This window comes from Drosophila mauritiana, chromosome 3L, assembly GCF_004382145.1.
Source record: "Drosophila mauritiana strain mau12 chromosome 3L, ASM438214v1, whole genome shotgun sequence".
NCBI lineage: Eukaryota > Metazoa > Arthropoda > Insecta > Diptera > Drosophilidae > Drosophila > Drosophila mauritiana.
Window position 1 is genome coordinate 15,172,457 of NC_046669.1, and position 12,615 is coordinate 15,185,071.

Below are 12,615 nucleotides of genomic sequence, written 5' to 3' on the forward strand. Positions count from 1 at the left end.
TTGTCTATTAAAACAAAAATTTTCATAAATTTAATTTTTACAAAGCTCATTCTTTTACAAAGTGCGTTGTACAAATATTTGACATGTCTCAAATTAAACCAATGAATCCCTAAACTAAAATCCTACTAAAATGTTAATGCATTCTTTTCAATTCAAACACAATTTATTTGAAATCAAATACTTGCCAGTAAATTAATATACATATGTAAGTCGATAGGTAAATACCATACAGACTCAGTTATCGATAAAAAATTGCCAGCTGTGCAACATTTGCTCTGGTGGCCGTATTACTTTTTTTCTTTTCATACATTTATAAAAAATATGCTGCCCAAACTAAAAATATCTGCGTTCCTGCTGAAGGTGAGACTATAAATGGCTTATTTAACCATATATCGTTTACCCGAATTCCCCAATTTTAGCGCCTGGAGCGAACAAAGCAGCAGTGCAGTGGTTGCTTATTTGGAGTTTTCTATGGAGAAGGTACCTTACTCCTTCTGAGTTTCAACATTGAGTCCAGTTTGGGACAGCTGAACTACGAGCAGATCCAACACAGATTTCCGGCGGAACTGGATCTATGCGGACTGGTCAAGTTTGGTGGTTGCACCGATGGCGAGGCGCACCTTAATGAGGTCATCAAATCAGTGGATATCACCGATAATCCCATCCTATTGCAATGCGAATTGGGCACCTTGGTGGGCCTGCGGGCCTCGTTTTTCGTCCACGGAAAGCTGGAGGAGGTACCCTACGAGGTTATGGAGGCATATCAGTTGTACAACGACTTCTGCTTCACCCGGCTGCAGTGCGGATTCTTTCTGCAAACGGCCGCCACACCGGAATCTGTGTCCCGGGAAATGCATGTGCTGCGCAAAAGGGTAGCCGACGGAAATCTAGTGTTTAACGTTCCGCAGACAAAGATTTTCATTAATAACTACGGTCCACTGGACAAACAGTTTAGCGGCGATTCCCAAATTCAGGATCTTATAGACGTCATTCCCACTCCAGGACATGAAAAAGAGACTGCCAGTGTCGACAAAAAGAAGCCCAAAGGTCAGAACACGCCAGTCAAGAGACTGGCTCCGACTGGCTGTGACTACGAGGTGATCCACATAGATGTGATGCGGTCGCGTAGTCGTGATCCCGTGGCTGGAGAACCACCTCATCCGGCACTCAGCATTGCTGTGACCAATGAGGAACAGATCCGAGTCCAGGTACCATTAGAGATCGAAGCCATGGCCATTCTCTGCCGCAAGACGAAGCTCCAACGGCTATACGACGTGCTCATTGAAAGCATCTGCAGAGGTCTCAGATTGTTCGAATTGAGCCTGATTGAGCATCTCACGGAGTCGGGAAGTGGAAAGCTGCTGGTGCCCGCTAGCTATCACTTCTACCCACAAGAGTTTGGTCACTTCGTGAGCTGCGCATATCTGGAAGGTCTGAGTGACGATACACCAAGCATGCTAGAGAGACGCAAGCGCCTGCATCGACAGTTTGCCTTGCCCGTCAGTCGTCCTTATTTCCGCAGGTCCAACCAGATGCGTTTCCTAGGTGAAACGGAGGACGCACCATGGACTCCACTGCTAAATACCCACATTGGATTACGTCCCAGTGGAGTTGTCGACGGCAAAGAGTACTTAGTGAATGGTAACTACCATTACTATCATTACCTGCAACAGCAGGTGCAGGACAAGGGATGGGGATGCGCCTATCGCTCGCTGCAGACGATCTGCTCCTGGTTTGTGCTGCAGGGTTATACGAACGCACCGATTCCGACCCATCTGGAGGTGCAGGAATACCTTCACAAGATCAACGACAAACCTGCTGCATTCGTGGGGTCTTCTCAGTGGATTGGCTCCACAGAAATCAGCATGTGTCTGCAGGGATTCCTTAACGTGGACTCAAAGATTCTGCACGTAGCCTCTGGAGCTGAGCTGGCCACTATTGCCTCTGAGCTGGCGATGCATTTCCAAACGCAAGGAACACCGGTGATGATTGGTGGCGGTGTGCTGGCCCACACCATTATCGGAGTAGACTACTGCGTGCAGACGGGTCAGGTGAAGTTCCTCATCTTGGATCCCCATTATACAGGTGCCGATGATTTGGCCACCATTCAAATTAAGGGTTGGTGCGGCTGGAAGGGCATGGACTTCTGGGCCAAGGGCAGCTACTACAATCTCTGCATGCCCCAGCGGCCCATTTTGTATTAGGTTGAGCTAGCTTCTTTTCCATTCGCATTTAGGTAGGAGAGGATGTTTAGATTTGCTTATAGGACTAAATAAAGGTAAATAAAATTATTTTGTATGCATTTGTTAGTTGTCTCTTCACTGTTTTACGTTTGGCAATATTACAAGTCGACTCACCCTAAACAAAGACACTAGAATAATTATTTTAGTGTCTTTGCCCCAAATGACAATCCAGGAAAAGCTTTTTTGGTTTTATGTTTTGATGTGTATGATACCTGTGTACTTTAATTTTATTCCACTTGTATGTTGAATGTCGATGCTTTATATGTATCCCACTCCCTTATTAAACCATATTTTAAAGTTTTAGCTTAGTAACAAAATGGGGACAGATGTTACTCCTAGAATAACTGCCCAATTGGTCGTCATCCCGGGCTAAACACCACTCTTAGAGTATTTCTTCCAGTAACGCTTGACATCGTCGTGGCCATTCTTTTGCACCACCATGGTGCGAGTTCGCTCATTTTGCCACACCAGCATGTGGATCGACTGGGCGTAGTCTCGTAGCGTTACGAAATCTGTATGCGAGAGGAACTGATTGTACAGCACGCCTTCGGTGTAGGTGAAGCGATTTCGCTCTAGTTCCCACAGCTTAATTTGATCAACGACTGTGGGTGGCAGGCAGGATTTAGAGTGAATGGCTGACTCAACCATGCGCATATTGGGATGCGCATACTGCTCCAGATACGAGACAATCTGCTCCGCCGTGATACCGCCACGCAACGCCTGGCGCACTGAATCGCGGGTCAGCACGCCCACGACGAGATTGGGAAAGCGGTAGAGGAGCTCCGTGAACAGACCTAACACGGCTACCTGGAGCGGAGAATCAGTGTAGGCATACACTCGGTAGTTCGTCTCCACCACGATGTAGCCACAGTCCTGAGTGGCCTCCTCATCCATGGCCACAGAAGCAGTCGCAGCCGCCTCCTTGCTTGTCACATTCAGAGCCAAACGTGTGGGATAGAAGCGTCCCTCCTTACGTTTACGTTGGAAGACTAGTCCAAACTCCCGTAGATGCTGCAGGAAGGTCAGCATCTGACTGTTCATCCCCTCCGAACTGTAATCCCTGCCCAGCGTTGAAAAACTGAGCTGGAACAACATGGACAAGCATTCTGGCAGGCTGATTCCTCTTTCTTCGCACGTGTCCAGGTACTGTAGCATAAAATGCCACACCTGAGCTCGCGTGTCCAGCAGCAGGAACTGAAAGCCCTGCCGGGTTATTGTTATACCGTCTCGATCATCCCGTTTCATGAGATTGGCGTGCAGCAGAATCCTAACGGCATCCGGACTAATGGCCTCCGCATCGGTGCCATTGCGATTTCCGGTGCCGACCATGTAGTGCAACACGCAGCGCCAGCGGGACATGGCGTATGTATCCAGAAAAGCAATGTCCCTGGGCTTCGAGTCCTTATCCAGCGTGTTGGTCATAGGCCAAGGCTTTCCGCCGCCCAGCAGCACCTGGCGCACGCTTTTCTTGAAGGTGGGCGAGAGCTCCCACGCAGAAAGGCCACCCGGAATGGCTGTGACCCTCCAGACGTTCAAAGCCGTCAGGCAGCTGGTAGCCTCGGCTTGCTCCCTGCAAAAGTAATGAATGCATTGCAATGATGTATTTAATCCAATATGATACAATCTTACTTGGCACAACGTTGGGCACCCCATGATGTGACCACCGCTTGTGGAACAGGCTGATCCACGAACAGTATCCTTATGATAAACTGCCGGGCTATCTCGGGAAGCTCCCGAAATACGGCCAAACAAATGGGCGGATAGTTGTACAGCTTCTCCAACGACTCTGGCGTTTGGCGGGTGCGCAGATACTCCTGAAAGTCCTTGCACTCCAAGTTCGCAGGACCCTGCCCCAAGGGCGACAGGACGGTGTTTCCACTTCCCCCGGCAGCCGAATGCCGACCACTACCGGATTTCGTGTCGGCCATGACGATTCGAATGTCGAATTCGTAAACAAAATATTTTCATCCCGTTGTCATCGATAGCCGGTCTTTCGTCGGGGGACAATCGATAGTATTTATCAAGGGCGTTACAAAGGGGGTTTTCGCTGAGGTAAAAGGGCACTTATTGTACTATAAAAAAACCAATTGATTTACACCTAATGCATAAATAGATGTATTGAGTAGTAAATGTTATTATATTTAAGTTCATTTTTAAAAGAAGGCAACCCCATTTTCCACACCCATGCTATTGAACACAAGGAGAAATTGTGATGGGCCTCCAAATTTATCGATAACTCCTCAGCTGTTGTTCTGCACACGTGCTGCGCGAAGTATTTTTGTATTGTTATTTGATTTTAAATATTTTTCTGACAAAAAATGAGCGACGACGAGGAGCACTACGAACCGAAGGCACACAAGAAGCTGCTGCAGGCCATCGGCAGTCTGGGCAAGGTGCAGCACATCCAGAAGTCAACGCGCGACGAGCGGCAATCGCGCCAGGATGAGTTCCAACTGGTGAAAGGTGTTTCGTCAGCGGAAACGGATAACGCCCCCAGGGCCGTGGGTCTGAACGATCTGGTAGACATCCTACGCACCTCCACCAAGCACAGTCAGACGGGCAAGAAGCTCAAGAACATCCAGGGCAGCAAAAAGGTGCTCGAGAAGCCGCTGGAGAAACCAGCAGCGGATCGAATCAAGCGGACCATTGGCTACGAGGGAGTCACCAAGAAGCTCGGTCGTTGGGATGCTGTGGTGGCTGAACAGAGATCTGCAGAGACGCAGGTTAGTAAAAGCCAATGCCAACAGTGAGATACACATATAATCTCCAAAACTTATTACAGATCTTCCCCCTACCATCTGAAACGGTTTACGTAAATACTTCGGCGAATGCGCGGCCTTTAAACACCAGAGTCAAGTCCAATCTTGCTCAAGAACTCGAGGCTAACAACCGTAAACTACGGGAACTGCGCAAAGCGGAAATTGGGGATACCACGGATGAAAAGGAGCTGGCCAAGCAGGAGCGGCTTTTACTACAAAAGAAGCTTACCAGGGACGAACTATTCGCCCGTCGGAAGGAGCTGGCTTACCTGAAGATGCGCGAGTCTCAAAAGTCAGCAAAGGCGCGCATGCAGAACAAAATCAAATCGAAAAAGTTCCACAAGCTGCAGAAGCGACAAAAAATGTTGGAGCAGATGAAGGAGTTCGAGTTGCTGCAGAAAACCAATCCAGAGGCGGCGCTGGAAAAGCTGAATGCCCTGGAAAAGAGTCGAGTGCAGGAGCGTGCCAGCCTGCGGCACAAGAACACCGGTACTTGGGCGAAGAATCTGCAGATACGGGCCAAGTACGACAAGGATGTGCGAAAGGATCTGGCAGAGCAGTTGGCTGTTAGCAGGGAACTGACACAGAAAAAGCAGGAGTCAGACAGCGAAGATGAAACCATCAAGAAGAGAGTTGTACCCGAGGAGGAGGAGAATGACTACGATCCCTTTAATCCTTGGACAAAACGAAGAGCTACAGAGCAAACGGAAAATGGAAAAGGTGAAAGTGGGGATGCCAATTGGCGGCAATATTGGACAAAAAGGAATAAAAACGAAAAGTTACTGGAGGAGCATCGTAGGGATTTGGAAGGAGTCCAGGATAATGACGAGCAGGAGGAGAAAGAAACTATTCAAAAACCATTAACAGAAGTAACACCTGCTAAAAAGAAACTTAAGAAATCGAAAGTTAAGATAGAAAATGGCTGGGAGGTGGAGGATATTAGCCCAACTGATCAGAAAGAAGCCAAGGAAAGGCCGAATTCAAAAGCCATTGATGACATTTTTGAGAAACACGAGGATCAAATCAGAGCCAAACTAAGTAAGAAAATGGAGAAATTGAAGGAACGGGTAAACAAACTTAAAGAAGCTCCTGTCAAGGCAAAAAAGGCGAAAAAGAAGGACGTCCTGCAGAACCTAAAAAGTCTGGCTTTAAAAAAGACAAAGCAGCAGATAGAGATTGACGAGCCCCTTAACTACGAGGAGGATAAAAACTCACAGAATAATATCCCTGTCCAAGTTGAAAGTAACACAGAAAGCACGGAAACCCCAGCTGTGGATACCATAGATCCCAACAAGGTGACAACTTTGGTGTTTACCCAAAAGAAGGGCAACTCGGGAGGCCTTAACGATGCTCTAATAGACGATGAAGCAGCTGAATACGACGAGGAAGACGCAGCTGCAGAACGCCAGTTGACAATCAGTCAGGCCTTCGAGGATGATGACATTGTAGCTGATTTTAATAGGGACAAAAGCAAGGACTCCGAGCTTAAGAACACTGAGCTTCAGCTCGCCCTGCCTGGATGGGGTTCCTGGGCGGGTGCTGGCATTTCGAAGGAGGTCATGGAGCGACGAAACAAGCGGCTTCTTCTTAAGTTGGCTGCTCCGGAAAAGCGTCGTGACGAAAATAAGGATAATCTTTACATCAACGAGTCGGGCAGCAAGCATGCGCGCCAGCACATGGTCTCCAGCATACCATTTCCTTTCCGATCCCTGGCCGACTACGAAGCCAGTATCCGTGCCCCAGTTGGCCGGAACTTTGTGCCGGAGACGGCCTTCCGCATGCTGACCCGTCCGGCAGTCATCACGCGCAAGGGCCAGGTAATCGAGCCCATGACGGAGAGCGAGCTGGTCAAGCCGGACAGGCGTCTACGCCACATCGTGGACAGGAGGATAAAGCGCATACCGAAAGTGCCACCCAAGGCCAAGATAGCATAGAACTAGGAGTAGTTTTAAAAATAAATCTGAATGAAATGAACGATTGTCAGTCTCCCAATTCACTCACCTATAGAAAAGGAAGTTATTTTATAAATTGCATTAATTTTCTCAAATTGTTGTCTATTTTTGTTACTTGCTTTAAGAAATTTCTATAAAAAACCTTGACACGCATATAGTTGACCATGCAGAGTATTCTGAAGTTGGGGAAACTCAAAAAAACTTTGAAACAAACCGTAAGTTTTGCTGTATAAAATGTATAAAAATTAAATTTAAATTTGAATTTAAAAGCAAGCAATGTGACCAGATTATTGGTGTCACGTTGAACGATACCGATAGCATTGCCTTAAGTTGTTTGGTATTTTGTAGAGTTTCTCATAGACGGCAAGCACATTTTGGAATTGCTAATTTGCGCAGGTTATTGTGTTTATTCAACGATTCTCGCCGCGAAAATGTACGAACTGAAGACCCTGCTGCCGCAATTCGACATCAAGCTGCCCACCTGCATGTATCACCTCAAGAACGTTAGCCTGGCGGCGGATTCCTTGGCCAGCGGCTCCTCCACATCCGCATCCACATCCGCGTCCACATCATCATGCGTAAGTTGAATTGCCGGGCCAGTGAGAAGTTGGTCGGGTCGCAAGGACAGTGAAATTGCAACATATGTCTACAACGCCACATCCATTCCATTCCCGCATGTGTGATCCTTGCCAGAAATTGGAGGCCAACAGGATCGACAGAACGGGGCGAAACGCAGCCACATGTGCACTTGATTTGGACTCTTTAGGCCGACAAATACAACGACTGCTAAAGGTTAAGACCACCAAACTAAAATACGAAATTCTATTTATAAACCACCGACTAACAACAAAAAAAAATTGAACAACAAGCCAGTACCAGAAATGTTTATAATGCATCCATGCTTCGTTTTGTGTGTTCTTGTGGCCTTGGCCAATGGAATATGGCGTTCCCTAACATATCCGCTTTCCCTGCTTTTACTTTCAGGACGATACGGCATCAGTGGCCGCCCGCCAGGAGAAGGTTCTCAAGCAGCTGGAGGACCTGAAGGCGCAGCTGGGACAAATCCGGGCGGGACTTGGTGTTTGCGGCAAGACCTTCCAGCACACGACTGCCTTCCAGAATGGTGGATTAAAGGAGGTACGACTATCAATATGAAAAGTTCAAGGCTAGGAGCTCAAAGGTTAAATAATAAATAACTAAATAATAATAATAATAATAATATTTAGAAGATTATGCAATAGGATATAATTATGTGTAACATAGCTTTGAAAAGTCTTAGCTAAAAAGAGAGTTCCATCGCCTTCAAATACCTTTATTAATATTTCCAATAAATCAAAACCAGGTGCCACTGCAGGATGTCGTCATCAATGGACATCCCAACTTCATACCCTATGCCTTGTTGGCCCTGAAAAATGCCTGGCGCGATCTGTACACTATTGATGTCAAAACCTTTACGCACTCCACGATGGCCGACATTGGACCAGCAGCTCGGGAATTCGAGGCCAACTTGGCGAAGGTTCCAGTAAACCCTGCTTTGCCCAAGATTAGTGTGACGCTCATCTGGAAGAACTGTGAGTAAGAGCAAGGGCTTACCACCAAAACGACCATTTAAAAAATAGCTTCCATAAATATGGAAGAAACCTGAGCCTGATCCCCATGATTAACATTCAAGCTAGTTTCCTAAAGTACAAATACTGATTATGCAATGCCTTCCAGGCGAACACACCGAGATGATCAGCTCGCCCACCATGTACGTGCCCATCTACGGAGAGGTGAACATCATTCGCTATCTGGGCCGTGTGGGTCCAGCCCAGTATCGCTATGAGGGCTCTCCGCTCTGCAATGAGATCGACCTCGTCCTGGACATTTGCTACCAACTGCTGCGCTGCAACACGCACAAAACGCAGGTGGCCATGGTGCGCCTGCTGGACAAGCGACTGCAGAAGCAGCAGTATTTCGGTGGAGCCCAGATGTCGGTGGCCGATATTGGTGTCTACAGCTCACTGATACGCATGCCAGCTGTTACCGAGAAGGATCTGACGCCTGCGCTAGTGGCTTGGAGAAAAAGGGCCAAGCTCGTGGTTCAAATTTAAATAATTTAATCGACAAAGGCGAACAAATAAATTGTAGAGTTCAATGTGATGCAATGAGTGCTTTTCTGTACCCTTTCCAACAATTATTCCATCCAAATTGAGGGAACATCTTATTTTTTTCAGTAACTTTATTTGGCTTATTTATCTTTGTTGCAATTCTGTTACTGTTTGAACAATGCGCTTCATCGTTTCCATATTGCAATAGCTGGTTTTAAACTTACTTTGTCAATTTTGCACTTAAAAATTGCTTAATCGCTATGTTTCCATATTTGCTTTTATTCTTGAAATCCATTGATTGTTTAATATGTGTTTTTTTGCTGTTCTTTACCTTGATGCTGTGTCATTATGTACGATAGGATGCCGCGTCGCGCGAATTGGGACATTTGTATTTCGTTTCCGCTCTTAAAAATGTGTATATGTATATTTTTAAATATTAAATACCTAGTACATATGCTGTGTATATTGATAATCAGTTTCTGTTTGAGTTTCTTGTGTTATTGGTTTTATTCTTGTTTCTGTGTTGTGTGTTTCTGCTGCGTATAAACGTTTGGATTTGGAGAAGTCCCTGAACTCTTAATTGCTTGCCCACAGGCTGGGAATTGAGTTAGCCCGCATGCATATAACCTGTAGCTTATACGAATCATCTTAGTTATCAAAGTAAAATTGAGTAGATGAAATCAGCGTAGGACCATTGTTTCAACTACCCTCGTACGTATAAACTTGCTAAATAATTGTTTTCTCAGTTGTTCGGTTTAGTTTCGAAACGTGTATAATTAGAATTAATAATAGTAATAATGTTGGAGAAATTAAAAGGCGGTGGCTCGCCGCCCTGGGCAGGAGTGGGAGGAAGAGATGACGCGACTCTGGCCTGGCTGCATTATGTGGTCTCGCCCTTGCCGCTGTCATCAGCGGATTCGGCATCGTCCGCTCCGGCAGCGGGCGCCTCTCTGACCAGCCCGTTGTTCTTGCACTTGCTGCTGCCTCCAATATTTTTGCTAATCGGCGCGGTGGCACTGTCCTCATCTTCATCCTCGTCCTCATCTTCGTCGTCGTCCTCATCGAAGTCATCATCAGATGGCAGATCATCCTCCGTCTCCAGATCGAAGTCATCATCATAGAAGTTGGCATCCAGGCCAGACTCCGTTGTGGGCTTGCGCGTGGGCTTCAGGCAGTAGTCCTCCAGGGTCATCGGAACCACAATGCCCTCCCGCTTGGCCTCGGCATTGGCGGCCAGTGCCTGTTTCCGTATGATGTTTGGATACTCATTGTCCTTACCCTGAAATCAAGCAAGTCCTTATTAAAAAGCCAAGTGGCGTTTGTAAATGCCTAGTATGCGGACTTCAAGCTTTGCGTTGATTACTATTATATTATTAACACTCACAATTTATATAATAACTATTAGAAAGGTTGAATGAGTTACATTGATTATTCGTGTGAAAAGAGAACGTACTTACAATGTAATGATGGAAATATGCACGTTCAAAGAACCAAAATCAAGGCACGTAATTAAAAGTGAATTACAATGGTCAAGTTCACAAAAGAAGCATTGAAATTGGCATTCATTGAAATCGAAGTTAATGAAACTAGTAAACTAGATCTGGGCTTTAGAACTGAAGTAGATTGATCTTCGAGTTAGAAGACTACTCCATATTCCAAAGATAAGTTTTGCACTGCTTTCATTATTGAGAAGTCCGCATACTAGTCATTTACTATAGCTAGAAGAGCCAGTCTAACCTGTGAGTCCCGCCATCGGCGGTACATGACCGAGGCGTCCACGTTGGCCGGCGAGAATGTGTTCGGCTCGTTGAGCAGCGATATGACCGACAGCAGGATGGTGCGCACATTCTGCGTGGGATTCCAGCGTTCGCAGGGCAGCTCGCCGCTCTGCGGATCATCCACCGGCGGATGTAGTATGGATATGCACAGATCACCGTTCTCGTAGACATTCGGATGCCAGACCTTGGTCAGGAAGCGTATGGATGGCGGTGAGTATGGATAGTCGTGCGGGAACTTCATGTGTGCCTTGAAGTAGCCGCCCTGGTAGAGGGTGTCCGGTGGCCCGAAGATTGCCACCTCCCATTCGAACAAATTGTCGTCGTTGATCAGCTTGACGCGGAATCCCTCCACCGGCTCTTCCTGCAGCGACTTGTACTCCATGGCCAGGGCGCGAACTGCCGAGCTGCTGGGCGTGGTTGTGGGGGCGGCGGCGGACGACGAGGTCGCCAAGGATCCAGATCCCGCCATCATTGTGGAGGACGATGTCGCATGCTGCGATGTGGAGGCGGCGGTGGTCATTTGTTCAGCCACTTGCAGTTGTCGCCGTGCTCTGTTCGAGAAATAGTTTTCAAAATGCCGAGACATGTCAATATTTTGATTTAGATATGTCTAATGGAGTGTGTCAAATGGCTACTGGCAACGGCTACTAATTTCATGCCCGGGAGTGTCTATGTGCAGGGTCAATATCTTGCTGCCTGCTGATGAATTCAAGGTGAGCACGTCACAAAAGCGATGACTGTGCGGCTGCTCGAAAATACTGGGCTGGGAAAACTGCGAAATTTGGTCTAAACTCCAGTCCAGCTGTCCGGCAGAATCGCGGGAAATCTACATCTATATTTGTCGATTTTGAAAATGGGGAAAACTATTTTTGCTCTTGACGTTACTCTTGATTTTGTTGTTGTTACTTTCACAGCAGACAACACGAAATTAAATACCGATTGCCAAGTAAGAGTTGAGTGGAAAATTGATTTCCATATAGCGAGGCTGACAGCCCGACCATACGTACTTGTGTGGGCAATTCTTTTTGACTTCTTGTACGCGCTTTAAATGATTTTTATTATTGTTGTTTGACTTGCAACAATTTCACTTTACAAAACAAAAACCAGGGTGGCATTATTTGAACCAGGGATGGCCGCCCTGAGTCTGCCGCTGAGAAGGTGACGTTTGCGCATGTTTCTCGCAGCAAGAAGATAGCGTGTGACGTCACAAGTCTCGGCATTCCAGCGAGTTCAAATTTTAAAAGAAAACCTTAGCATTTTAAATTGGCAAAGCGATCAGTGTTCATTTGAATTTTTTTATGATTTAATATCAAGGCGTTAAGGTTGGATAATGTTGTTTTTTTATGGAGAGTAGATTTTATTAAAGAGTTGAGTTGTTAGTTTTCCTAATGATTTATTTAAGAAATGTAATAGCGACTGATAAATGTAGATAAATAGCGTATTTGTATTTTTTTAAAAAATTTCGAAATTTTCTTATACCTGCGTGAAACATCAATGAAAATATAGCTTTAATAAATAAATTTTTCGACTCCTGCATATCGTATGAAATAACTAATAATAACATTAAGAACACTAGTAGTTAAGTAGATTTAATTTCATTGTAATTTGTATAAACTTAGTTAAGTCAAGTTGGTAAATGTATGTATTTATATGTTTTTGATAATACATAAGTGCGTTTACTTTATTAATATATATTTCTTTGACTCCATTTTGAAACTTAACGAAAGCCAGAACACCCCTACTATAGCAGTACTTTTGCAGTATTATTTCTTGGTATTTTCTGTTGGTATTTC

At 45.8% G+C, this 12,615-nt stretch overlaps 5 protein-coding genes across 8 annotated transcripts; 3 read left to right on the forward strand and 2 right to left on the reverse strand.

Annotated features, from left to right (window-relative positions):
- Positions 1-249: 249 nt before the first annotated feature.
- On the forward strand, positions 250-2,302 carry LOC117141860 (probable Ufm1-specific protease 2). The gene is made up of 2 exons (XM_033305540.1): positions 250-360; positions 420-2,302. Exons 1-2 carry the CDS (start codon positions 322-324, stop codon positions 2,202-2,204), a joined length of 1,824 nt encoding a protein of 607 aa, XP_033161431.1. The 5' UTR covers positions 250-321; the 3' UTR covers positions 2,205-2,302.
- Positions 2,303-2,423: 121 nt separating this feature from the next.
- On the reverse strand, positions 2,424-4,208 carry LOC117141861 (general transcription factor IIH subunit 4). The gene is made up of 2 exons (XM_033305541.1): positions 3,873-4,208; positions 2,424-3,813 (listed from the first exon to the last, which is right to left on the reverse strand). The coding sequence occupies exons 1-2, from the start codon at positions 4,169-4,171 to the stop codon at positions 2,613-2,615; spliced, it is 1,500 nt and encodes a 499-aa protein (XP_033161432.1). The 5' UTR covers positions 4,172-4,208; the 3' UTR covers positions 2,424-2,612.
- A 269-nt stretch (positions 4,209-4,477) lies between these two features.
- Positions 4,478-6,976, forward strand: LOC117141859 (U3 small nucleolar RNA-associated protein 14 homolog A). The gene is made up of 2 exons (XM_033305539.1): positions 4,478-4,966; positions 5,026-6,976. Exons 1-2 carry the CDS (start codon positions 4,562-4,564, stop codon positions 6,934-6,936), a joined length of 2,316 nt encoding a protein of 771 aa, XP_033161430.1. The 5' UTR covers positions 4,478-4,561; the 3' UTR covers positions 6,937-6,976.
- A 314-nt stretch (positions 6,977-7,290) lies between these two features.
- LOC117141863 (probable aminoacyl tRNA synthase complex-interacting multifunctional protein 2) lies at positions 7,291-9,101 on the forward strand. 2 transcript variants are annotated; one of them, XM_033305545.1, is made up of 5 exons: positions 7,291-7,532; positions 7,648-7,746; positions 7,939-8,091; positions 8,297-8,525; positions 8,671-9,101. In XM_033305545.1, exons 1-5 carry the CDS (start codon positions 7,386-7,388, stop codon positions 9,045-9,047), a joined length of 1,005 nt encoding a protein of 334 aa, XP_033161436.1. In that variant the 5' UTR covers positions 7,291-7,385; the 3' UTR covers positions 9,048-9,101. The 2 variants fall into 2 exon arrangements, with proteins under 2 accessions (XP_033161436.1, XP_033161437.1); XM_033305546.1 differs by lacking the exon at positions 7,648-7,746 and having other exon boundaries at positions 7,293-7,532.
- A 255-nt stretch (positions 9,102-9,356) lies between these two features.
- LOC117141862 (ubiquitin-conjugating enzyme E2 R2) lies at positions 9,357-11,951 on the reverse strand. Of its 3 annotated transcripts, none has more exons than XM_033305543.1 (3): positions 11,830-11,951; positions 10,782-11,373; positions 9,357-10,323 (listed from the first exon to the last, which is right to left on the reverse strand). In XM_033305543.1, exons 2-3 carry the CDS (start codon positions 11,340-11,342, stop codon positions 9,925-9,927), a joined length of 960 nt encoding a protein of 319 aa, XP_033161434.1. In that variant the 5' UTR covers positions 11,343-11,373; positions 11,830-11,951; the 3' UTR covers positions 9,357-9,924. The 3 variants fall into 3 exon arrangements, with proteins under 3 accessions (XP_033161434.1, XP_033161435.1, XP_033161433.1); XM_033305544.1 differs by having other exon boundaries at positions 9,357-10,317; positions 11,830-11,950; XM_033305542.1 differs by lacking the exon at positions 11,830-11,951 and having other exon boundaries at positions 10,782-11,388.
- Between the last annotated feature and the right edge of the window lie 664 nt (positions 11,952-12,615).

What these genes read in the sequence shown, in the direction of transcription:
- LOC117141860 (XM_033305540.1), top strand. Translation starts at nt 322, where the DNA reads ATGCTGCCCAAACTAAAAATATCTGCGTTCCTGCTGAAG. An exon ending in TATCTGCGTTCCTGCTGAAG is followed by an intron (nt 361 to 419) that starts GTGAGACTATAA and finishes CCCCAATTTTAG; the next exon opens with CGCCTGGAGCGAACAAAGCA.
- LOC117141861 (XM_033305541.1), bottom strand. Translation starts at nt 4,171, where the DNA reads ATGGCCGACACGAAATCCGGTAGTGGTCGGCATTCGGCTGCCGGGGGA. An exon ending in GGTGCCCAACGTTGTGCCAA is followed by an intron (nt 3,814 to 3,872) that starts GTAAGATTGTAT and finishes TTACTTTTGCAG; the next exon opens with GGAGCAAGCCGAGGCTACCA.
- LOC117141859 (XM_033305539.1), top strand. Translation starts at nt 4,562, where the DNA reads ATGAGCGACGACGAGGAGCACTACGAACCGAAGGCACACAAGAAGCTG. An exon ending in AGAGATCTGCAGAGACGCAG is followed by an intron (nt 4,967 to 5,025) that starts GTTAGTAAAAGC and finishes AACTTATTACAG; the next exon opens with ATCTTCCCCCTACCATCTGA.
- LOC117141863 (XM_033305545.1), top strand. Translation starts at nt 7,386, where the DNA reads ATGTACGAACTGAAGACCCTGCTGCCGCAATTCGACATCAAGCTGCCC. An exon ending in CCGCGTCCACATCATCATGC is followed by an intron (nt 7,533 to 7,647) that starts GTAAGTTGAATT and finishes GATCCTTGCCAG; the next exon opens with AAATTGGAGGCCAACAGGAT. An exon ending in AGAATGGTGGATTAAAGGAG is followed by an intron (nt 8,092 to 8,296) that starts GTACGACTATCA and finishes AATCAAAACCAG; the next exon opens with GTGCCACTGCAGGATGTCGT.
- LOC117141862 (XM_033305543.1), bottom strand. Translation starts at nt 11,342, where the DNA reads ATGACCACCGCCGCCTCCACATCGCAGCATGCGACATCGTCCTCCACA. An exon ending in GCCGATGGCGGGACTCACAG is followed by an intron (nt 10,324 to 10,781) that starts GTTAGACTGGCT and finishes GCTTGATTTCAG; the next exon opens with GGTAAGGACAATGAGTATCC.